This window comes from Salmo salar, chromosome 23, assembly GCF_965601325.2.
Source record: "Salmo salar chromosome 23, fSalSal1, whole genome shotgun sequence".
NCBI classification, from domain to species: domain Eukaryota; kingdom Metazoa; phylum Chordata; class Actinopteri; order Salmoniformes; family Salmonidae; genus Salmo; species Salmo salar.
In genome coordinates, this window is record NC_138313.1 from 47,868,007 (window position 1) to 47,895,072 (window position 27,066).

At 42.1% G+C, this 27,066-nt stretch overlaps 1 protein-coding gene across 4 annotated transcripts; it reads left to right on the forward strand.

Moving 5' to 3' along the window:
• LOC106584797 (acyl-CoA Delta-6 desaturase) lies at positions 1 to 21,168 on the forward strand. Of its 4 annotated transcripts, XM_045705980.2 has the most exons (15): positions 1 to 231; positions 764 to 866; positions 1,041 to 1,135; positions 1,225 to 1,545; positions 2,503 to 2,613; positions 6,900 to 7,097; positions 7,301 to 7,402; positions 7,555 to 7,680; positions 10,891 to 10,951; positions 11,080 to 11,156; positions 14,407 to 14,504; positions 14,663 to 14,759; positions 14,997 to 15,076; positions 16,918 to 17,043; positions 17,176 to 21,168. In XM_045705980.2, exons 4-15 carry the CDS (start codon positions 1,300 to 1,302, stop codon positions 17,225 to 17,227), a joined length of 1,374 nt encoding a protein of 457 aa, XP_045561936.1. In that variant the 5' UTR covers positions 1 to 231; positions 764 to 866; positions 1,041 to 1,135; positions 1,225 to 1,299; the 3' UTR covers positions 17,228 to 21,168. The 4 variants fall into 4 exon arrangements, with proteins under 4 accessions (XP_045561936.1, XP_045561934.1, XP_045561937.1 ...); XM_045705978.2 differs by lacking the exon at positions 1,041 to 1,135; XM_045705981.2 differs by lacking the exon at positions 764 to 866.
• Positions 21,169 to 27,066: the final 5,898 nt, after the last annotated feature.

The following is a 27,066-nucleotide window of genomic DNA, read 5'->3' on the forward strand; positions in this document are numbered from 1 at the left end:
CAGGCTAGTGAAACAACGCTATTGGACTAGAGACACTCGAATGATCGGCTTTGAATTGTATAGTGAACGAGTGGGTGAATGACTGAGTGAGCTATAGGAACGAAATATACAGTTAGGAGCCTACTGATGATTTGATTGGATAGATGATGAGACTGGTGATCAGAAAGAAGTAAATGTATTTTTATGAATAAGAGACGGAGCGAGGAGAGGATTGCACATCTGGATATGTTGGTGAGTGCAGCTTTTCTATTCATTCTATATACACATCATCATTGTATAATTGCGTTATATTGTTGATAACACTATAGCCTGATTTAATGTTATGTCATGTAGCCTGGGGATTTCTGTAACGGCTGACACGACAACGGACTATTAGATTTTATCATGCGTGTCATTATAGAGACATTAAAATGAAACACTCATAAAGGTTTGCACTGTGTGTCATATAAAACTCGGGGAACATATGCGGAACGGAAGAGGAGTCCATGCCTAAACAATGGCGCATCTCCGTATTCTGTATTATTTATTGATGAGAACATTTCAATGCTCTTTGTCTCTATTCTAATATAATGTTACAAATAAACATCGTGGTAAATTGCATCGATGCTCAACATTAGATTAGAATAGGAACTCCATACAGAATGCTACAGGTATTCGTTATTAGATATTTTCAACAACATATTTAATGGTTTCGATGTTGTTAGAATAGAAACTCCACAGAATTACAGAACCCAGACTGGCTAACATTCTTGCGCCTCTACAGGTATTCGTCACTCGATATTTTCAGCAAATTAATTGAACAACATATTTTGTTGTACAACGCTGTCTGGAAAACATCTCCCTTCCCTCAGTCAAAAGAATCGCAGGTTAGCGTTTTTTGTCATGAATGTTGTTCTGGAGGCAGCTCTGCAGAATGGTCACTAGTTTGCACAGTCACAGTCATCAAATCAGATTTTAAACCCAACCCTGATCTTAAATTAAGACCAAAAAAGCTTTTTGTTTTCATTAATTTTTTAATGTAGCCAATTTTGACTTTGCAGCTGGCTTATTTGGTGGAAATCTATCAGATCTGCCTCCAGGACAAGACTCATCCCAGTAAACATCAAGCTGCAGAAGAGTCACACCATTTCACCATGTAGGTGTGACTTGGCTCAGACAGCATCATCTGATTCTGATTCCATTCCCTGACTTCCTCTCTGTACGTTGCATTTGACTGGTCCTCAGTGTGCTTCAGTTGGACAGACTGGACAGAGCGTAGCTGACACAGCGACGGTGTGAGTGGAGCAGAGAGAACCGAGGATGGGGGGCGGAGGCCAGCAGACGGAGTCAAGCGAGCCGGCCAAGGGTGGCGTGGTTGGGCCCGGTGGAGGGCGAGGAGGGCGAGGTGGCAGTGCAGTCTACACCTGGGAAGAGGTCCAGAGGCACTGCCACAGAGGCGACCAGTGGTTGGTCATCGACAGGAAGGTCTATAATATTACCCAGTGGGCAAAGAGACACCCGGGTGGCATCAGGGTCATCAGTCACTTTGCTGGAGAAGATGCCACGGTCAGTAGCCTAACTATGGAAGTTGTTGGTGAAATGTTCTCAAGCTTTTCCAAGACTGAAAATGTTATAATGTTGTAGGTATGACATATTACACTAGTTGTTAGTGGATCCTACATTATGACTGTATGACATATTACACTAGTTGTTAGTGGATCATACATGATGACTGTATGACATATTACACTAGTTGTTAGTGGATCGTACATTATGACTGTATGACATATTACACTAGTTGTTAGTGGATCCTACATTATGACTGTATGACATATTACACTAGTTGTTAGTGGATCCTACATTATGACTGTATGACATATTACACTAGTTGTTAGTGGATCATACATGATGACTGTATGACATATTACACTAGTTGTTAGTGGATCATACATGATGACTGTATGACATATTACACTAGTTGTTAGTGGATCGTACATTATGACTGTATGACATATTACACTAGTTGTTATTGGATCGTACATTATGACTGTATGACATATTACACTAGTTGTTAGTGGATCGTACATTACTGGATCATGATAATCTCTGAAAGCTGCAATATGCAAATGTTTGGTCTGTTATTCTCATTGAAAGTCTAAGAAGCAGTTCTATCTGTTCTACTTCTATGCTTCCTGTTCTTAAGTTTAGTTTTTTTTGCATCTTTTACTTTTGGTTTTGTTGTTTGTTTGCTGAGATATGCAAATATTTGTTTTAAAGTTATTTCCCAGCGGTTTGGATCATTCAATGATTCTCTACTTGCTTGTTTTGTCACATAAACTGAAATTAGGTGAACTATTAGAATTATAACAACCAGGAAATGGCAGAGCAATTTCTGCATGATGCATCTTTATTTAATCACAAAGTGAATATTAATAATATTTTTTTTTACTGAGAGACAAATAAATGACATTTGTATGTATTTCTCTTAAACAACATAGATAAATCTATGTCTCTAATTTCTAGGACGCATTTTCCGCATTCCATCCTGATCCTAATTTTGTCAGGAAGTTTCTGAAGCCGTTGCTGATTGGAGAGCTGGCACCGACAGAGCCCAGCCAGGACCAGGGGAAAAATGTGAGGAGGCCCATCTTTCTCTCTCCCTCTACATAACATACATCGTTGTAGGCTACATAATGAAACATAGAATGTGAAGCCTAGAGCGTCTCTCCCTCTGACATAGCCCCACGCCCACTCTAACATACTGTAGGTTTAGGTAGGGACCCGGGTACCAATGTGAGGCCTGTCTTTCTCTGGCTGATAGGGAATTCCATGCTTCTCAGACAGAATGCTGTGCAGAATGTTACTTTCTATAATGTGTCACAGTGTGGTGTGGATGGAAATATTTTGTAATGTTATAGTAATGTTAAAGATGGAGTTTTAATGGCTCTTAACCAACCGTGCTATTTTGTTAGTTTTTTCGCATTGTTTGTAACTTATTTGGTACATAATGTTGCTGCTACCATCTCTTATGACCGAAAAGAGCTTCTGGACATCAGAACATCGATTACTCACCTTGAATTGGACAAAGAATTTTCCTTGAATGAGTCGGACGAGAGGGATTTACTCCAAACACCCGAACAGGCCCTCATTCGCAGAAGAAAGAGACTGAGATTTTGCGGAAGGAGAACGGGATGCCTTGTGAGGATCAGGCGACGAGTGGCTAATCTGCCTTTTCCATCCGTACTATTGGCCAATGTACAATCGCTGGATAATAAAAGCACATATACTCTACCAACAGGACATTAAAAACTGTAATATCTTATGTTTCAAGTCGTGGCTGAACGACGACATGAATAACATACAGCTGGCATACACTGTAACTGCAGGATAGAACAGCAGCTTCTGGTAAGACAAGGGGTGACGGTCTATGTATATTTGTGAACAACAGCTGGTGAACAATATCTAAGGAATTCTCAAGGTTTTGCTCGCCTGAGGTAGAGTATCTCATGATAAGCTGTAGACTACACTATCTACATAGAGAGTTTTCATCTGTATTTTTCGTAGATGTCTACATCCCACCACAGACCGCTGCTGGACTGCACTCAATACCGCCATAAGCAAACAGGAAAATATTCATCCAGAGGAGGCGCTCCTAGTGGCCGGGGACTTTAATGCAGGGAAACTTAAATCAGTTTTACCTCATTTCTATCAGCATGTTAAATGTGTAACCAGAGGGGAAAAAACTGTAGATCACCTTTACTCCACACACAGAGACGTGTACAAAGCTCTTCCTCGCCCTCCATTTGGTAAATCCGACCACAACTCTATCCTCCTGATTCCTGCTTACAAGCAAAAATGAAAGCAGGAAGCACCAGTGACTAGATCAATAAAAAAGTGGTCAGATGAAGCAGATGCTAAGCTACAGGACAGTTTTGCTATCACAGACAGGAATATGTTCCATGATTCCTCCAATGGCATTGAGGAGTACACCACATCAGTCACTGGCTTTAGCAATAAGTGCATTGACAACGTCGTCCCCACAGTGACTGTACATACATACCCCAACCAGAAGCCATGGATTAAAGGCAGCATCCGCTCTGAGCTAAAGGATAGAGATGCCTCTTTCAAGGAGCGGGACACTAACCCGGAAGCTTATAAGAAATCCCTGCTATGCCCTCCGACAAACCATCAAACAGGCAAAGCATCAATACAGGACTAAGATTAAATCATACTACACTGGCTCCAACGCTTGTCGGATGTGTCAGGGCTTGCAAACTATTACAGACTATGAAGGGAAGCACAGCCGAGAGCTGCCCAGTGACACAAGCCTACCAGACGAGTTATATCACTTCTATGTTAGCTTCGAGGCAAGTAACACTGAAACATGCATGAGAGCATCAGCTGTTCCAGATGACTGTTTGATCATGCTCTCCGCAGGCGATGTGAGTAAGACCTTTAAACAGGTCAACATTCACAAGGCCGCAGGGCCAGACGGATTACCAGGACGTGTACTCCGAGCATGCGCTGACCAACTGGCAAGTGTCTTCACTGACATTTTCAACCTATCCCCGTTCGAGTCTACAATACCAACATGTTTCAAGCAGACCACCATAGTCCCTGTGCCCAAGAACACGAAGGTAACCTGCCTAAATGACTAACGACCCGTAGCACACATGTCTGAAGCCATGAAATGCTTTGAAAGCCTGGTCATGGCTCACATCATCACCATTATCCCAGAAACCCTAGACCCACTCCAATTTGCATACCACCCCAACAGATCCACAGATGATGCAATCTCTATTGCACTCCACACTGCCCTTTCACACCTAAACAAAAGGAACTATGTGAGAATGCTATTCATTGACTACAGCTCAGCGTTCAACACCATAGTGCCTTCAAAGCTCATCACTAAGCTAAGGACCCTGGGACTAAACACCTCCCTCTACAACTGGATCCTGGACTTCCTGACGGGCCGCCCCAAGCTGGTAAGGGTAGGTACCAACACATCCACCACGCTGATCCTCAACACGAGGGCCCCTCAGGGGTGCGTGCTCAGTCCTCTCCTGTACTCCCTGTTAACTCATGATTGCACGGCCAGGCCTGACTCCAACCCCATCGTTAAGTTTGCCGATGACACAACTGTGGTAGGCCTGATCACCGACAACAACGAGACAGTCTATAGGGAGGAGGTCAGAGACCGGACCGTGTGGTGCTAGGACAACAACCTTTCCCTCAACGTGATCAAGACAAAGGAGATGATTGTGGACTACAGGAAAAGGAGGCCCCGAGCACGCCCCATTCTCATTGACTGGGCTATAGTTGAGCAGGTTGAGAGCTTCAAGTTCCTTGGCGTTCACATCACCAACAATGTAACATTGTCCAAGCACACCAATACAGTTGTGAAGAGGGCACGATAAAAACCTATTCCCCCTCAAGAGACTGAAAAGATTTGGCATTGGTCCACAGATCCTCAAATGGTTCTACAGCTGCACCATCGAGAGCATCCTGACTGGTTGCATCACTGCCTGGTATGGCAACTGCTCGTCCTCCGACCGCAAGGCACTTCAGAGGGTGGTGCGTACGGCCCAGTATATCACCGGGGCCAATCTTTCTGCCATCCAGGACCTCTATACTAGGCGCTGTCAGAGGAAGGCCATAAAAATTGTCAGACTACAGCCACCCCAGTCATAGACTGTTCTCTATGCTACCGCACGGCAAGCGGTATAGGAGCGCCAAGTCTAGGTCCAAGAGGCTTCTAAACAGCTTCTACCCCCCAAGCCATAAGACTCCTGAACATCTAATCAAATGGCAACCCAGACTATTTGCTTTGCCCCCCCTTCTATGCTGCTGCTACTCTCTGTTATTATCTATGCATAGTCACTTTAATAACTCTACCTACATGTACATATTACCTCAATTACCCCGACTAACCGGTTTCCCCGCACATTGACTCTGTACCGGTACAACCTGTATATGGCCTCGCTATTGTTATTTACTGCTGCTGTTTAATTATTTGTTACTTCTATTTCTTACTTTTTTTTAGGTATTTTTCTTAAAACTTGTTGTATTCGGCGGATGTGACAAATAAATGTTTCTTTTATTTGGTCTTCAGTCATCTACCATAACTAGGGCACATTACACCAGTCTGTCTGTGTGCCCAGATGCCCCTATAACTAGGGCACATTATACCAGCCTGTCTATGTGCCCAGACGCCCCTATAACTAGGGCACATTATACCAGCCTGTCTATGTGCCCAGACGCCCCTATAACTAGGGCACATTATACCAGCCTGTCTATGTGCCCAGACGCCCCTATAACTAGGGCACATTATACCAGCCTGTCTATGTGCCCAGACGCCCCTATAACTAGGGCACATTATACCAGCCTGTCTATGTGCCCAGACGCCCCTATAACTAGGGCACATTATACCAGCCTGTCTATGTGCCCAGATGCCCCTATAACTAGGGCACATTATACCAGCCTGTCTATGTGCCCAGATGCCCCTATAACTAGGGCACATTATACCAGCCTGTCTATGTGCCCAGATGCCCCGCTGCCCGCTGTCTGTTTATCTATTCAGGAGTCTTACATCTTATCCTGGTACTCTTCAGCTTTCTGTTACTTCTATTTCCTTACCCTTCTTCTTCCTCTTCTTCTTCTTCTCTACAGGTTTCTCTTCTCAATTTACACTGTCCTTATCCCTCTCCTGTCCTCTTCCTCCCCTCCACTCCCTCAATTCTCATCTCTCTACCATCATCCACCTTCCTCCTGGTTCATCTACTTTGCTCTATCACAGTTGGTCTTTCTGTAATTCCTCTCATCCTAATTTCTCGCATCCTCAAATCAAGGCCAGTTTAATTGAGAAAGACCCCTTACTTCATACGTCTTAATTGATTATTGATCACCTCTAACCCATACAGGCAGCTCTGGTGCAGGACTTCCAGGCCTTGCGTGACCATGTGGAGAGTGAGGGTCTCCTCCGTGCCCGCCTCCTGTTCTTCAGCCTCTACTTGGGCCACATCCTGCTACTAGAGGCCCTGGCTTTGGGCCTGCTCTGGGTCTGGGGGACCAGCTGGAGCCTCACACTGCTCTGTTCCCTCATGCTGGCCACATCTCAGGTACCATTACAGTATTATTAGGGAGTACAAGAAGATAGTTGACAGGCAGATTCAAAGGTTAGGCATAGGGATCGAAGGTTAGGGTTAAGGTTAAGGTTAGGGGTGGTGAGGTTAGGTTAGAGTAAGGGTTTTGGGTTAGCGATAGGGTTACCAAACCACCTTTCAGACACCGTTCAAAATCTGCCTTTCTTTTTCCCTCTCAGTCCCAGGCTGGCTGGCTGCAGCATGACTTCGGCCACCTGTCAGTCTTCAAGAAATCCAGCTGGAATCACGTACTACAAAAGTTTGTCATTGGACACCTAAAGGTAGGCTACTGGACAATGGTTGGACATTTGACATTACTGTTTCTTTAGGCTGATCTTCTGCTACTCTTTGGATAAGTTAACCGGACACAGTTTAAACCCAGTCCTGGACTGAAAACCATTCTCAATGGATGATCTCCTTTGAATGTTTCCAGGGTGCCTCTGCTAACTGGTGGAACCATCGTCACTTCCAGCACCACGCTAAACCCAACGTGTTTAGTAAAGATCCTGATGTCAACTCACTGCATGTCTTCGTCCTGGGAGACAAGCAGCCTGTAGAGGTAGTTATCAATCTATTATATTTGTGAACCCTGCCCCAACTGGACCCACAACCTTAGTGCTTTATGACTCATCTGACTCCATGTCATATTTGAATAATAATCTAAATATTCATGTAATATTCAAATATCCATGTAATAATATCCATGTAATAGTTCATTAAATTAATGTAATATTCATGAAATAACCATGTAATAATACTAATGTAAAATTCAAATATCCTTTTAACCCTTGTGTAGTCTTAACATGCTATCTGCTCCCCTTGTCCTAGGGGTAAAAAATGACCCGCCTTAACTAAACCCCTAAAATAAAACATCTTAATTGAATTTTAAATTTTAAACCTGTCATTCATCACAAACTTTGTGAATATCTGGGTTTTCCCTCTTCACAATGCAGAAAGACTGCATTTAATCACTCGTTTTTATTAGAACACACTTGTCATAATTGTTTTCTTTACTAAAGTAGAGGTTTATTATTATTATTATTATTATTATTATTATTGCTAAAGGTAAAACAAATAGCAAGAGGTGTAAACATAAACTTTTTAGCACTTGTATAGCCTAAGAAAATAGCAGAAATGTGCAGAAAGTAGTTTTGAATGCATTTTATTGAAAGGAAACAATAACAGTTTTGAAAGTTTTTGGCAACATAGTGATATATTCTTATATTACAATGAGGAATTCAACTATAAAATACTAGTTTTCTCCCATTTGTTTAACCATTGCCCCCACCCACAATGTGTATAAACAACAACAATAAATAAGAATAAAATAAGATAATAAATACAAAACAAAAACGTGAAGAACATAAATCAATCAACTCTAATCAGCACATGTAGGACAGTATGCAAGTGTGTGTGCATGGACTTTGCAGATGTATTTCTCACATGTGCAGAACATAGTATTTGTTTTACAGTCCTTCTTTGGGGGGCAGAATTGGAATCTCCTCTCTTGCCTGCCCCAGTTGCTGCCTCAGGTGGATCAGGACAAGAATCTGCCCCCTGAACAGCTTTCACAAGCGCTGCAGATGCTGCTGTGCAGGGGAGGCACTCCCTTCTTTGAATGTGTGGGTTTACAAGTGCCTTTCCCAACTGCTCCAGGAACACCCTCCTTTTGTTCCGCTTATCAGGCATCCAGGTAGGGTTGATCTTGTTCCATATCACGAAGGCATTGTATGAGGACACATCAATGATGTTGTGGAAGATGACCAGGGGCCAGCGGGCATCCTCCTGCAGTTGTAAGTTCCAATCACCTTGTCCAGGTTGTCCACGCCTCCTTTGTTGTGGTTGTAGTCCAGGATGATGGTTGGCTTCCTGTCCTTATGATCACTGATCTCAGCCATTTTGTGCAGTGTGCTCAGGAGGACCACAATAGGTAAGAAACCAGAGTGGTGGGGGGGTGAAGGCAAACTTTGATGAGAAGGCCTTTCTCCCCCTTGTTGCGAGGAGTGCAGAGGGGAGCTCAGGCTTGTTCTTTCTAACTGTGCCAACCATGGTGATCTTCCTCTTCAGGATCTTGCTGGCTGAGTTCAGAAGAGGTGAAGAAATTGTGCCTCCTCAGTCCATATATCACATCAAGCACAACCCACATCCCCTGGTTCTTCTCCGGGCCTCCACTGGTCGGCTTCCCTGTGCAGACTTGTATCTTCCAAGTATGATTTCATACTTTGCAGGCCTGCTGGGCATATGTTGCCGGAAAGAACAGTGACCTTTTGACAAAAGAGATTCCTACCAGTAATTAATATCAGTGTCACAGAAAACAATGACATAAATCAAAGATATTACAGCAATACATAATAAAATGAACAGTGAAAATCACTTATATTACAGATATGAAAATAAAAATGTACCTCTGAATGGAACCAGTTGCTCATCCACTGTTACTTCAGGCCCAGGGTTGTAGAGGTACGGCAGACGCTCCACCCACTTCTCTCAGACCTCTCTTATAGCCGCCAGTTTGTCTCTCACATGTCTTGCAGGTCTTGACTCACGGTTATCAAATCGTAGCATTCTTGAGAAAGTGTGAAAGACTTTCAGTGGCATCGTGGCACGAAAAATCACCCTTCCACTCTCTGCATCCCAGAGACTACATGTAGCCTCGCCTTGGGACCTATACACACCCGCTAAGATTAGCAGCCCTATGTAGGCACGCAGGTCACTCTCATCCATCCTTTTCCAGTTGTCTCCATATTTACGGAAACCCTCCAAATTTGTCATCTCCAGGATGATTTTTTAGGTGGCTGGTGTGATGAACATGTAGAATGTTGAGGCGATGTCCTGGGCATGGGCAACTGCATGCCTTGTGGGCCCTGGGGTCATCCTTATGATATGTTGTGCTGCCATCCTGCCCTGGTTGTCATATGGTGACAAGGACCATGTTATTTTGCTGTTCTTTGACAAAAATGTTTCTCTTTCAGCTTGGGGGATTTCTTCTTCATCTTCTTCCCCGTCTTCTTCTTCAGATACCACCTCCTCTTCTAAATCATTGTTCTCTTGTTCCTCCTGGACATCTGAAAAAATCAGATCTACGACCTGTTGGGCACTGAAACGTGCAGTCATGGCTTCAGCAAAGAGAGAACTGGGGGGGCTGTCATCTGCAGCACCTTTATAGCCTCTGACTGCATTCCCCATTAGTAAACAATGCTTTCAAGACATGTTTATTATGTCTGAAATGTTGTTTATTTTGTCTGAAATAGTGTTTATTTAGTCTGTGAACTTGAGTCATGTGTGGGGTCATGGAGTGGAGATGCTGCACATGTACAAGGAAGTTTTAGTTTTGTCTGAGTTCAATCAGTAGCACACACAATCTCAATTTATCATTTATCTTTTTTTTTTGTGGTGTGTAAATTATTTTATAACTGCCGGGTCAAAAATGACCCTAAGACAATCTTTGTACCCTGGTGGTGTACAGCTTTCATGGAAATATGAACAAAGGCGATGTTTCACTTTTTCTAATGTTGGGGACACTAGGAAAAGTAATCAAATTTCAAGTTGAAAAAATATCATTTAGGGGGTTTTCTCTGCTGTTAAACATAGTGGCGGGTCATTTTTTACACTAAAGACAACACAAGGGTTAATAGTTCATTAAATGAATGTAATATTCATGAAATAACCATGTAATGATATCCATGTAACAGTTTGGCTCAGTAGTGTTAAAACGGTATTAGTGTTTCTGTGTAAGATCCATCTGACTCCTTGTCTCTGTCTATTGCAGTATGGTATAAAGAAGTTGAAGTACATGCCCTACCATCACCAACACCAGTACTTCTTCCTCAGTAAGTTTCTGAACAAGTTTCATGGATTTCTGTATATAAATCACATCAACTTCAATTGAACACATACAAGTAAAATATAGACAACTGATGTATGTATGTAACACCAATATTTTCCTTCTGTCTCTCAGTTGGACCTCCACTACTTATTCCAGTGTATTTCCACATCCAGATATTGCGGACCATGTTTTTACGACAGGACTGGGTGGTGAGATTTCATACCAAATAAATGTAGACTTAATCCTCATCATTCCCATCTGGAACATAAGGCTTCCATGAGAGAGTAATGATATGATGTTTAGGACCTTGAGCGTGGCTGAGGTGCACCTATGACCAGCTCGGAAACCAGATTGCATAGCGGAGAAGGTACGGTGGGATTCGAAATGGTCGGTTATCTGTTTGTTAACTTGGCTTTCGTAGACCTTAGAAAGGCAGGGCAGGATAGATATGATTATGCTAACACCTGGGGGCACTAAATCCTTGTTCATCGCTCACTAAAGCTAGCGAGCATAATATTGCACCACCAACAACACACTGACTGTACCATCAGAAATGACTAAATCAAATCAAATTTTATCACATACACATGGTTAGCAGCTGTTAATGTGAGTGTACCGAAATGCTTGTGCTTCTAGTTCCGACAGTGCAGTAATATCTAACAAGTAATCTAACAATTTCACAACAACTACCTAATACACACAAGTGTAAAGGAATGAATAAGAATATGTACATATAAATATATGGATGGGCGATGGCCGAACGGCATGGGCAAGATGCAGTAGATGGTATAGAGTACAGTATATACATATTTGATGAGTAATGTAGGGTATGTAAACATTATATAAAGTGTCATTGTTTAAAGTGGCTAGTGATACATTTATTACATACATTTTTCCATTATTAAAGTGCCTAGAGTTGAGTCAGTATGTTGGCAGCAGCCACTCAATGTTAGTGACGGCTGTTTAACAGTCTGATGGCCTTGAGATAGAAGCTGTTTTTCAGTCTCTCGGTTGCCGCTTTGATGCACCTTTACTGACCTGACCTCGCCTTCTGGATGATAGTGGGGTGAACAGGCAGTGGCTCGGGTGGTTGTTGTCCTTGATGATCTTTTTGGCCTTTCTGTGACATCGGGTGAACTAACTTCCTAATCACCGTGATAATTGTTGCTTTGCTAGAAACAGGGGTGATTTTAGCATGCAAAAATAAAAAAATGGGATGCATGCCAGCAAAGCCACAACACACCACTAAACAATACATTAATTATACTGTAATGGTGACAAACAGTGCACACAAACTGTTAAGACCTACATATAGCTGTGCCAACAGCAGAGTCCCGTCATCTTACCACTGCTCCACCTGGCAGCGGAGCCTTGTCTGGCAGCGAAACAGTTCATTCAGCCTCATTTACTGTCTTTAAAAAAACATAGCTGATATGGCTGACTTGGTTAAACAACTGTGGTTTCTAATGACAATTTGAGATGTACAAGCTATGGCATAAGGGGACGACAAGCGGATAAGAGGGAATCTGTCATTTAGATTAAGACATTAATGAGCAGGCTAGGACGGACGTAGCCAATATAACTATTTGTTTAGCGCTTTTGAAATGTACCGAGACAGAATTCAGAACACGGGCCGTTCTTCAAGTGTTCTCCCTGTACACCAAGTCAGAACCATAGGATAAATAAAGGGGGGATATAAGCAGACAAGGAAAGCTCTTACAATATTCAATGATTACATTTCTATAAAACAGGTTGTAGGCTACATGTGCACCACCAAGTCAGAACAGTAAGTTATGAGGGAGAAAGGGACCAAATTATTAGAGTGAGGCACATGGGCTACTAATATCTTACTACAGAATATACACTTAGTATTACTTTCTTAACTACAGTATACATATCTCCCCGGCATATTATATTTATGCAGCAGCATACAATACATCACCTTGTTGTGCTGTGCTCAAAGTGGCGCCGAAGTCCGTCGTGGGAAAATGTTGTCATCAAAGTCTGTCATTCTCTGGATTTATGGTGCTTTCAAGACAAGTGGGAACTCAGATAAAAAACCAGCTTAAATCATGATGACATCATTGATCTTCAGTTCGTAGCTCTAGAAAGAGGCCAGATATACAATTCTGAGTTGGATGGCCGTTCAAAACGTATTTTCCCAGTCATTCATTCGTGACTTCCCAGTTGTCTTGAACTCACTGAAGTCAAGTTTTCGCAGTTCTGAGTTAACAGTTGTTTAGAGCGCGGCACAAATCATGCTTTTCTGGATTTATGGTGCATTTCAAAACAAGGTTGAATCATGATGACGTCACTGATCTTCAGGTCGTAGCTCTAGAAAGAGGCCGGATTTACAATTCCCGAGTTGGATGACCGTTCAAAACGTATTTTCCCAGTCGGAGCTCGTTTATTCCCATCTTCACAGTTGTCTTGAAGTCAAGTTTTCGCAGTTCTGAGGTAACAGTTGTTTTTGAGTGCGGCAAAAAATCACGCTTCATTGACAGCGTGGCCAATGTTGAATGTTTATCGTTTTAAAATTGGAAAAGAGCCCCTTAATCCCAGATGTGTGACCACACAGCCACTCCACTGAATAGCAGGCTAGTGATTGCTTCACAATGCTTGTAGTTAGACACTGTCACTGATTGTGCCAGCAGCATACCACCCTGCATCCCACTGCTTGCTTGTTTCTGAAGCTAAGCAGGGTTGGTCCTGGTCAGTCCCTGGATGGGAGATCAGATGCTGCTGGAAGTGGTGTTGGAGGGCCTGTAGGAGGCACTCTTTCCTCTGGTCTAAAAAAACAATATCCCAATTCCCCAGGGCAGTGATTGGGGACACTGCCCTGTGTAGGGTGCTGTCTTTTGGATGGGATGTTAAACGGGTGTCCTGACTCTCTGAGGTCATTAAAGATCCTATTGCACTTATTGTAAGAGTAGGGGTGTTAACCCTGGTGTCCTGGCTAAATTCCCAATCTGGCCCTCATACCATCTTTTGCCACCTAATCATCCCCAGCTTACAACTGGTAAAATGAGAAAATTCCTTCCAAACGCAATTTCCAACTTGTTCTGTAATGTTTATGTCCGATGAGCATCGATACGTTTCATCTATAATTTCTAATAAATGTGGGGCTCAAAACATGAATGACATGTTGCCACTGGGTGGGAACCCCAGGTGTGTTGATTGTTGCTTTTCTAGGAACCCCAGGTGTGATGATTGTTGCTTTGGTAGGAACCCCAGGGTAGGAACCCCAGATGTGATGATTGTTGCTTTGGTAGGAACCCCAGGTGTGATAATTGTTGCTTTGGTAGGAACCCCAGATGTGATAATTGTTGCTTTGGTAGGAACCCCAGATGTGATAAATGTTGCTTCGGTAGGAACCCCAGGTGTGATGATTGTTGCTTTGGTAGGAACCCCAGGTATGATAATGTCTGACCATAATACCAATCTTTGTCTCCTGTGAAGGATCTGGCGTGGTCGATGAGTTTCTACCTTCGCTTCTTCTGCTGTTACTATCCCTTCTTTGGTTTCTTTGGCTCAGTAGCATTGATCAGCTTCGTCAGGTAAAGTATGAACTGAGAGGGAGCTCAAAGATTAACTCATTCATTCACTGTATTCAAACTATCTACAGTATTAGAAAACAGCACAATGCTGTGCTTGTTGTAATAATGTAACATAATATTGTGGCAGAATAATTATATTGTACTGTGTGTATATATAGGTTTTTGGAAAGCCACTGGTTTGTATGGGTGACCCAGATGAATCACCTTCCTATGGAGATGGATCATGAGAGACACCAGGACTGGCTCACCATGCAGGTAACATGTCATCATTACTAGACAACTGGGTCCATATACACAGTGTCTTGGAGTAGGAGGGCTGATCTAGGATCAGGTTCCCCCTGTCCTTACATTCCTATTCATTATCATCTTAAAAGGCTAAACTGATCCTGTAACAGCAGTCCTGAATACAGGCCCAGGAGTGTTTTCTGGGGCTGTGCCATCTGTAGTTCTCCAGCAGAGGGAGCTATAACGTGTCTCTTTCTGTGGTCTTAGTTGAGCGCTACTTGCAACATTGAACAGTCAACCTTCAACGACTGGTTCAGTGGACACCTCAACTTTCAGATTGAACACCAGTAAGTGGAACAAATATCCCACCTTACTGTTGTCTGTCAACAGTATATACTGTATTTATATGGTCATTTATCAGGTCACTGACATACTAAAGTTATAGTTTAAGCAGTATTCAGCTTCATTTGATCTTAAATATAACTTAACCTCTTGAGGACCCCTTCGAGATAAAATCCTTGGGATTGGTTGGACAACAACCAGTGAGACAGCACGGCGTGAAATTCAACAAAAAAATAAATAAAATTGAAGTATTATACGGGATTTTAAAGATACTCTACTCGTTAATCCAATCACATTGTCCGATTTCAAAAAGGCTTTACGGTGAAAGCAAAACATTAGATTATTTTAGGATAGCACCTTAGCAAATAAAAAATAAAAAAGCTATTTTCCAAGCACGGATAGCCGTCACAAAACCAGATATACAGCTAAAATTAAGCACTAACCTTTGACAATCTTCATCAGATGACACTCCTAGGACATCATGTTAGACAATACATGCATTTTTTGTTCGATCAAGTTCATATTTATATCCAAAACCTAATTTCTACATTGGCGCGTGACGTTCAGAAAATGTTTTCTACCCATAACTCCCGGTGAATAGGCACCTTAATTTACAGAAGAACTCATAAACGTTGACAAAATTTATAACAATTATTTAAAGAATTAGAGACAATCTACTCCTTTATGCAACCACTTTGTCAGATTTCAAAATAACTTTACGGAAAAAGCACATTGTTCAATATTCTGAGTACAGAACTTAGCCTTCAATGCTAAGCTATACAGTTAGCCTACAACCACGGCGTCGACAAATCTCTAAAAATATGTTCGAAATATTTTCTTACCTTTGCTGGTCTTCGGCGGAATGCACACGGAAGGGGTCCCACTTCCACAAGAAATGTTCATTTGTTCTGCAAAGTCCATCATTTATGTCCAAATACGTCCGTTTTGTTGACCCATCCAGAACACTTTACAATGCCATGTGGCGTGGATGCAAATCCATAGACGAAATGTTCAAAAGTACCGTTTGTAGAAACACGTCAAACGATGTTTACAATCAATCCTTTATGGTATTTTTTTACGTGAAATTCTGATAATTTTACAACCGGGCAATAGTTATTCATCCCAGAAGAAAAATAACGAACAGCGAAGTCACGTGCATGCGCGTCATAAGACACCTGTCCTCAGACTGGCCAGTGATTGACTGAGCCACAATTTTCTGCCCGGTAACAGGTGACGGATGAAACCAGTTCCTAAAGATTGTTGTAAGCCAATGGAAGCCTTAGGAGGTGCAATGTAAATCCTATGCCACTGTAGTTTTTCAAGGGATTCAAAAGAAAAACTACATTTCTAATTTCTCCCACTTCCTGATTCAATTTCTCTCAGGTTTTTGCCTGCCATATGAGTTCTGTTATACTCACAGATACCATTTAAACAGTTTTAGAAACTTCAGAGTGTATTCTATCCAAATCGACTAATAATATGCATATTCTATTTTCTGGGCCAGAGTAGTACCCTGTTTAAATTGGGTACGTTTTTCATCCGGCCGTGAAAATACTGCCCCCTAGCCCCGAGAGGTTAACAGTTGTTTGTGCTAATTACTCTACCTCGTAATAGTGTTTAGATACAGTATTGATACAATCCTACTCCGAAATGGAGGTTTCTCTGAAAAATTCTGATTGTGTCTGCTCTCTCTGTCTCTCCCTCCCTCTCTCTTCTTACTCCTCCCCCATCCCTATCTCTCTCTCTGCCTCTTTCTCTAATCTCTCTCTCCCCCTGCCCCCCCCCCCCCCCCCCACTCTCTCTCTCTCTCTGCCTCTCTTTCTCTGTCTCCCCCTCTCTCTCCCAGTCTGTTTCCTACCATGCCCCGTCATAACTACCACCTGGTGGCTCCTCTGGTTCGTGCTTTGTGTGAGAAACATGGAGTTCCCTATCAGGTCAAGACCATGCAGCAAGGCCTCACTGATGTTGTCAGGTAAAACACGTGTTTAAATGAATATTTGAAGTGCTATCCTCTGGGAATAGATTGTACATCATAAGGTGATACCTGCTGCTCTCAGTTTCCTGTGATTTACCTGGTTTGTTATCCACCTTTGTTCTTCTCCAGGTCACTGAAGAAGTCAGGGGATCTGTGGCTGGATGCATATCTCCATAAATAAATCCCTTCCTGACTCTGGACGGGATTTTAAATCCATCGCAGATTAACAACCTGCGAACAGAGAAGACATTTCCTAGATGTTTTTGATGATAATAATCGCTGCAAACATTATTGTGATATAATTGTTTTAATCCTTGGCAGCAGTGAATGGGGATCCATAGCATAAATAGAGGGTTTATATAGTAGGGCCAGGCGTTTAAAAAAAAATAAAAACTGTTTTTATTGACCTATATTTCAAGCATTATCCACTGGGTTTGATGCAGGCAGAAAATCCTAGGAAATGCTCTGTAATTGACACAAGTCTCAGTCATTCCAGTCTGGTTGTCCGTTCGTTTTTGGTGGAGGGATCGCTTAACTTCTAGCGTCCCACCTGCGGGACACAGCCAGTGAAATATCAGGGCGGAAAATTCAAAAACAACCAAATGTCATAATTCAACTTTCTCAAACATACAACTATTTTACACCATTTTAAAGATAAACTTCTCGTTAATCTAACCACATTGTCCGATTTCAAAAAGGCTTTACAGCGAAAGCAAAACATTAGATTATGTTAGTAGAGTACATAGACAAAAATAATCACACAGCCATTTTCCAAGCAAGGACATGTGTCAATAAAACCCAAAACACAGCTAAATGAAGCACTAACCTTTGACGATCTTCATCAGATGACACTCCTAGGACATTATGTTACACAATACATGTATGTTTTGTTCGATAAAGTTCATATTTATATCCAAAATCAGCATTTTACATTGGCGCGTGATGTTCAGAAAATGTATTCCCACCAAAATGCCCTGTGAAATTGCACATCAATTTACAAAAATACTCGTCATAAACGTTGACAAAATATATAACAATTATTTAAAGAATTATAGATAGACTACCCCTGGATGCAACCGCTGTGTCAGATTTTAAAATAGCTTTACGGAGAAAGCACATTTTTCAATATTCTGAGTACATAGCTCAGCCATCACGGCGAGCTAATCGGACACACGCCAAGTTTGGAGCAACCTAAACTCAGAATTAGTATTACAAATATTCTCTTACCTTTGCTGATCTTCGTCAGAATGCACTCCCAGGACTGCTACTTCCACAAGAAATGTTGTTTTTGTTCGAAATAATCCATATTTATTTACAAATACCTCCGTTTTGTTTGTGCGAACAGATCACTTATCCAAAGGCATAACGCGCGAGCGCGGAACGAGAGACGAAAAGTCAAAATGTTCCATTACCGTACTTAGAAGCATGTCAAACGCTGTTTAAAATCAATCTTTATGGCATTTTTGACGTAAAATTGCGATAATATTCCAACCGGACAATAGCATATTCATTCAAGAAGAAAAAGAAGGAACGGCGTGCTCGCGTGACTGCGCATATCCAATCCCTTTGTTGCCAGGCAGACCACTCAGTAACTGAGCTCCTATACTCTGCCCAGTGACAGGAAATTGCTGAAACCACTATCTGAAGGCTTTAGACAGCCAATGGAAGCCTTAGGAAGTGCAACGTCCCCCACAGACACTGTAGCTTCGATAGAGAATTAAAAGAAGAACTACAATTCTCAGACTTTCCACTTCCTGCTTGGAATTCTCTCAGGTTTTTGCCTGCCATATGAGTTCTGTTATACTCACAGACACCATTCAAACAGTTTCAGAAACTTCAGAGTGTTTTCTATCCAAATCTACTAATAATATGCATATTCTAGTTTCTGGGCCAGAGTAGTAACCTGTTTAAATTGGGAACGTTTTTCATCCGGCCGTGAAAATACTGCCCCCTAGCCCTACAGGTTAATACATCTAGATGTTCCACCTCTCCAATATCCAATGATAGGGCATGGCGCGAATTACAAACACCTCAGAAATCCAAAAACTTCAATTTTTCAAACATATGACTATTTTACACCATTTTAAATACAAGACTCTCCTTTATCTAACCACATTGTCCGATTTCAAAAAGGCTTTACAACAAAAACAAAACATTAGATTATGTCAGGAGAGTACCCAGCCAGAAATAATCACACACCCATTTTTCAAGCTAACATATAATGTCACAAAAACCAAAACCACAGCTAAATGCAGCACTAACCTTTGATGATCTTCATCAGATGACACTCCTAGGACATTATGTTATACAATACATGCATGTTTTGTTCAATCAAGTTCATATTTATATCAAAAAACAGCTTTTGACATTAGCATGTGACGTTCAGAACTAGCATACCCACCGAAACTTCCGGTGAATTTACTAAATTACTCACGATAAATGTTCACAAAAAACATAACAATTATTTTAAGAATAATAGATACAGAACTCATTTATGCAATCGCGGTGTCAGATTTTAAAATAGCTTTTCGGTGAAAGCACATTTTGCAATATTCTGAGTAGATAGCCCGGCCATCATGGCTAGCTATTTTGACACCCACCAAGTTTGGCACTCACCAAACTCAGATTTACTATAAGAAAAATTGGGTTACCTTTGCTGTTCTTCGTCAGAATGCACTCCCAGGACTTCTAGTTTACACCCAATGTTGTTTTGGTTCCAAATAATCCATAGTTATATCCAAATAGCGGCGTTTTGTTCTTGCGTTCAAGACACTATCCGAAGGGTGACGCGCCGGCGCATATCGTGACAAAAAATGTCAAAATATGCCATTACCGTACTTCGAAGCATGTCAAACGCTGTTTAAAATAAATTTTTATGAGATTTTTCTCGTAAAATAGCGATAATATTCCGACCGGGAGACGTCGTTTTCGTTCAAAGACTGAAAATGTAAAATGGACTCTTCACATGCACGCGCGCACTCGTTTCATTGTTCTCAGATCGACCACTATCCAAATGCGCTACTGTTTTTCAGCCAGGGACTGCATCATTCCCCGTTCTGGCGCCTTCTGAGAGCCTATGGGAGCCTTAGAAAATGTCACGTTACAGCAGAGATCCTCTATTTTCCATAAAGAGGCTATAGAAGGCCAAGAAATGGTCAGAGAGGGCACTTCCTGTATGCAATCTTCTCAGGTTTTGGCCTGCCATATGAGTTCCGTTATACTCACAGACACCATTCAAACAGTTTTAGAAACTTTAGGGTGTTTTCTATCCAAATCAAACAATTATATGCATATACTAGTTTCTGGGCAGGAGTAATAACCAGATTAAATCGGGTACGTTTTTTATCCGGCCGTGAAAATACTGCCCCCTATCCTAAACAGGTTAAACCAGGGGAGGCGCAGCATACGAATCTTAATTTCACAAAGCCTATTATTTAGCAGGGAATGCTGTTTGTAGATGAGTGATTTTACACCTCGTTTTTCTCAAGCTGATCGCCTCCAACAGACAATTCCTGATCACAGGAAGTTATATAAATGGGGAAATTAGGACACGTAAAGGAGAAAGACTATGAATCCAAGCAGAAAATAGAAGTGTACAATAAAAATCTCTATCGCTTGAAATTCCCCGCCGGGATGCTCATTGCAGACTACAATATATTCTGCAAAACTTGCAATTTAGCGTTACATTTTCAATGGAAAGACAGGATAGACAGCCATCTGAAATAATTATGCCCTCTCAGAAGAATGCTTCGACCTTGAAACGTTGTGGAGGACATAGTGAAACAGTCTCGTCCGTACATAACAAGACAACATCAATCAACAACAATATTTCACAACGTAATCGTTGTCTGTTAATAACATATGGGTATGATAGGCATTTTTCTATCAGAAAATGTAGAGGGTGAAATATAGACTATTTTCAGAATACTAATGGCTCGCCTATTTTCATTCACTATAGAAATAACCCAATTTATCCATCTGTTTTTAACGTCTTCACCCAGCTCTCATACACAATGTGTGTCAGTGGATTTGTCCGTTACTATGCTTTCCGTTGTGTTTTTACCGGACTGCGGCTCCGTTCTTTACGTGTGTTAATGAATAAACGCAATTTGGGATTGTCAACTTTTTCGAGAGGGATGTTGGCGCTTGCAAAAGCCATATATATCCTCATCATTGACGTTTGTACCTGTGTTTAATGAAAATGGCTAGTTTGTACGGCTATATTTTCTTAGATAACATGCCTATTATTCCTTTATAATTTTGATAACAGACAATTAGTATCTAAAATATTTATGCTGGTTTGTCTATAGGCTAATAATTTGCTGCATTAGGCTAAAGTGTATGTTGTTGATGCAAATAATTTTATTTAATCTCATCTGGAGTCAATCCACATGGTTGGGAATTGATTTTGGACTAATTGGACAATTATGTTAGATGATCATGGTGTGAGAAGGTTCTATATCGGACACTTGATGATGGAAATGCGGGGTAGAAAAACAACAACCGAAGAACAACCAAAACGCCTGGCCCTAATCATTGGTGCCACCCTGTTTTAACAACATTTATGTATTTATGTATATTTAAATAAATATGTGTTTAAGCCTTATATTACATATATTTAAATATCTGGACATATTACAAAATTGGCCTTTTTGATATATTTCTACATATATGTTTATATATTTAAATATATGGAAATACATTTTGATAGCATGCTGTGGTAGCTAGTAAAATAAATGCCCAAATATATTTCATAAATATATGTTGCCATGTATTTTAATGAATGGAAATGTTTTCTTTTTACCTTAATACTGTAGCTAGGCTACATTAAAAAAAAATCAATGCATAACACTACAAAGGTCAGGACTAAATCACAATAGCCTGCTGTGGTATACTTTGAAAAATCTGAATGAATGACTAATGACTGATAACTAAAAGAGTGCTTTCAATATTCTTCATTGTTTGCTCAAATAACTTGGTCCATTGTTGAATTGTTGTTACATGGGAGTCATCGGAAGGTCGCATCTGAAACAATATAATGTATATAATTACCTCTGTACACTTAACATCTGTATTTGGAAATGATGTCTTTGTACATTCCAATTGATACTTACGACGTCGATTCCTTCACCTCCAGTGTCCATTTTCAGACTCACAAGTTGACAGTTACCCTGTGGATAATGCTGAGACAGGTTGACAGTTACCCTGTGGATAATGCTGAGACAGGTTGACAGTTACCCTGTGGATAATGCTGAGACAGGTTGACAGTTACCCTGTGGATGATGTTGAGACAGGTTGACAGCTACCCTGTGGATAATGCTAAGACAGGTTGGCAGTTACCCTATGGATAATGCTGAGATAGGTTGACAGTTACCATGTGGATAATGCTGAGACAGGTTGGCAGTTACCCTGTGGATAATGCTGAGACAGGTTGCCAGTTACCCTGTGGATAATGCTGAGACAGGTTTACAGTTACCACGTGGATAATGCTGAGACATGTTGGCAGTTACCCTGTGGATAATGCTGAGACATGTTGACAGTTACCCTGTGGATAATGCTGAGACAAGTTGGCAGTTACCCTGTGGATAATGCTGAGACAGAGGATCAGTGAAACAATTCCCCACAAGATGAAGAAGAAATAAGGAGTTAATGTTCATGAACATATTTTAATCATTTCACATTTTTATTTGTCAAATGATTTGCAAACAGTGGCTTTCAACGTGGCACCGTCATAGAATTCCACCTTTACAACAACTCAGTTCGTCAAATTTCTGCCCTGCAAGAGCTGCCCGGGTCAACTGTAAGTGCTGTTATTTTGAAGCGGAAAGGTCTAGAAGCAACAACAGCTCAGCCGGGAAGTTGTAGGCCACAGAAGCTCACAGAACGGGACTGCCGAGTTGTGAAGCGCGTAAAAATCGTCTGTCCTTTGTTGCAACACTCACTACCGAGTTCCAAACTGCCTCTGGAAGCAACGTCAGCACAATAACTGTTAGTCGGGATCTTGATTAAACGGGCTTCCATGGCCGAGCAGCCGCACACAAGCCTAAGATCACCATGCGCAATGCCAAGCATCGGCTGGAGCGGTGTAAATCTCGCTGCCATTGGACTCTGGAGCAGTGGAAACGTGTTCTCTGCAGTGATTCATCAAGCTTCACCATGTGGCAGTCCGACGAACGGATCTAGGTTTGGCGGATGCCAGGAAAACGCTACCTCCCGCAATGCAAAGTGAGAAATGGAAAGGAGTAATGCTCTTGGGGTGATTTTTATGGTTCAGGCTGTAAAGTTTGGTGGAGGAGTAATAATGTGCTAGGCCCCTTAGTTCCAGTGAAGGGAAATCTTAATGCTACAGCATACAATGACATTCTAGATGATTCTGTGCCTCCAACTTTGTGGCAACAGTTTGGGGAAGGTCTTTTCCTGTTTCAGCAAGACAATGCCCCCCCCCCCCTGCACAAAGCGGTGCCACTCTTCAGAATTGTAGTCTGTGGATGTCCCGGAGTAGGCTGATACCCCGTTTCATCGACCCAAGACCCATAGGTAATACTGTACAGAGCATTTAAGTATGCCCCCAATCCAATACTGAAGTCTAATACATCAACAGTGGGATTTCAACAGTTGTTTTTATCTTTGTGTAAAATTCAATATGGCCTGTTCCCATTATTTGTATCCGTTTGCATCACGTTCAATGGGGAACTTTTATTTTGAAGGCAAACTGCAAATTCCACTATTGTGACTGATCCTTATTGTGCTAACTTCACATAGGTGTGAATTCCCGAAGTCAGTTGCATCCCGCAGTTGTAGCCTATAGCATGCTGCCGACAGTATCTAAAGTGGCCACAAATGGTGGTTAAGGCTAAGGTTAGATTGAAATCACATTGTAAGAAGATAAATTGTAGAAATAGGCAGCCTGTATGACTTTGTGGCTGTGGTAACTAGTGACGGCTTAGAATTAGCTTGATCCTATTTGCTGCCCTGGTGACACAGATGGCTTCATCAACAACAGTAATGTGTGATGTGTGAAAAGTTGTACAAAAAAATACCCGGTAAGTTAAACTAGTTACCCAGCCAAGCAGATACCACTAGTAGAGTGATTTTGGTTGTGAAGTGCATTAGTAAAAATGCACTTGGGGTTCCCGAGTTGCGCAGCGGTCTAAGGCACTCCATCTTGGTGATAGAGGCGTCACTACAGACCCTGGTTTGATTCCAGGCTGTATCACAACCGGCCGTGATTGGGAGATCCACAATTGGCCTAGCGTCGTCCAGGTTAGGGTTTAGCCGGGGTAGGCTGTCATTGTGAGTAAGAATTTGTTCTTAACTGACTTGCCTAGTTAAATAAAGGTTAAATAATAATACAAGATGATGAATACTGTGACCAGGCTGGTTCCACCAGGCTGGGTTATGAAGGTGAATTGGGACAGGTTGGTTCCACCAGGCTGGGTTATGAAGGTGAATTGGGACAGGTTGGTTCCACCAGGCTGGGTTATGAAGGTGAATTGGGACAGGTTGGTTCCACCAGGCTGGGTTATGAAGGTGAATTGGGACAGATTGGTTCCACCAGGCTGGGTTATGAAGGTGAATTGGGACAGGTTGGTTCCACCAGGCTGGGTTATGAAGGTGAATTGGGACAGGTTGGTTCCACAAGGCTAGGTTAAGAAGGTGAATTGGGACAGGTTGGTTCCACCAGGCTGGGTTATGAAGGTGAATTGGGACAGGTTGATTCCACCAGGCTGGGATATGAAGGTGAATTGGGACAGGTTGGTTTCACCAGGCTAGGTTATGAAGCTGAATACTGTGACCAGGTTGGTTCCACCAGGCTAGGTTATGAAGGTGAATTGGGACAGGTTGGATCCACCAGGCTGGGTTATGAAGGTGAATTGGGACAGATTGGTTCCACCAGGCTGGGTTATGAAGGTGAATTGGGACAGGTTGGTTCCACCAGGCTGGGTTATGAAGGTGAATTGGGACAGGTTGGTTCCACCAGGCTGGGTTATGAAGGTGAATTGGGACAGGTTGGTTCCACAAGGCTAGGTTAAGAAGGTGAATTGGGACAGGTTGGTTCCACCAGGCTGGGTTATGAAGGTGAATTGGGACAGGTTGATTCCACCAGGCTGGGATATGAAGGTGAATTGGGACAGGTTGGTTTCACCAGGCTAGGTTATGAAGCTGAATACTGTGACCAGGTTGGTTCCACCAGGCTAGGTTATGAAGGTGAATTGGGACAGGTTGGTTCCACCAGGCTGGGTTATGAAGGTGAATTGGGACAGGTTGGTTCCACCAGGCTGGGTTATGAAGGTGAATTGGGACAGGTTGGTTCCACCAGGCTGGGTTATGAAGGTGAATTGGGACAGGTTGGTTCCACCAGGCTGGGTTATGAAGGTGAATTGGGACAGGTTGGTTCCACCAGGCTGGGTTATGAAGGTGAATTGGGACAGATTGGTTCCACCAGGCTGGGTTATGAAGGTGAATTGGGACAGGTAAAATGTCACCAGCCTGATTCAAGTGTCCTCACTGATCCATTTACAGCCCAGTTAATCATAGAAGCTAATCATAAAACAATGACTGTGTGTTCACAGATGCATCTATGGAGCCAGCATATGGAGACTTGCAAGATGATGTGATGGAGTCCTGATCGACAGACAGAGCTGATAGTGACACCTCTGAATGGAGAGAGACCTGGTACTCAGAATTAACATTTTACTAAGCACAACTTTCACTTTTATTGTCTTTTTTTATTGATTGAATTAAATGGTATCAGTCAATATGCGGAGGGAGAAACACTGTGTATTCTGCACCAGGATCAGGGAACTCCTGTTGTATAATGGACACCACACAGGAAGGTATAACCACTCTGACATGTTACCATAGTAACCCCATTACCACCAGACAGGAAGGTATGACCACTCCGACATGTTACCATGGTAACCCCATTACCACCACACAGGAAGGTATGACCACTCTGACATGTTACCATGGTAACCCCATTACCACCACACAGGAAGGTATGACCACTCTGACATGTTACCATGGTAACCCCATTACCACCAGACAGGAAGGTATGACCACTCTGACATGTTACCATGGTAACCCCATTACCACCACACAGGAAGGTATGACCACTCTGACATGTTACCATGGTAACACCATTACCACCACACAGGAAGGTATGACCACTCCGACATGTTACCATGTGTCATGAGGTTGGCCTGAGTGGGGGAAGTTTATGACCCCCATAAATACCTTTCCCCTTTTTCCTCTCTCTACTCTACCGATGTGACTATTGAAAATCCCTTGGTTGACATTGAGAGAGAGTCTGGTGACATCAAAAGATGGGAAACGGAACCATATTTCGGTAATCCAACCAGTTGAAAATATGTGTTGCTACGTAATGAATATGATGTCAGATCAGTTGGCGTCTGAGACATGATTACTGATGACATAAACTGTATCTTGGAAAATCTACACATTCTAGTTATCAGATTCACATGGAATTGTTGTGCAATTTAAATGTTTAAATATGAAACTATTTGTGAAAAGATTAAATGTAATTTTTAGCTTCTTAATGAGAGAACGGTTTGTCAGAAGAACACCACTCTGCTCACTCAGAGGCCCTGCCCATGTGAACAGACATTGGTTGTAAACGATGAAACACGCCCTTCTTTCACCACTATATAAACCCGTTGACGAAAATTCAACTTTCTGTTCTGAGGACGTTAAGGCGACAGTCCTACGTTAAAAGGGCTCAGATAATAAGCTGTTCCAAGGACGTGTGGACTTGAAAGGACAAAGACCACCTACAGAACTAAGCCAACCTCAGCAAGAATCTAACGAAATTAGCATTGAATTTCAATGTGAAGGTGATGACCAGAAGGATGAATTTCGACTATACCAGCCAAAATATAGCATGAGCTTAAAGTATGGCAAATTGGTATGAACTTTGAACTCTTATTCACTAAAGAAGTGATACCACCTAGCCGTCGCGTTAGCGCTGCGACTGTAAATGTGGGCTAGGAGATGACGGAC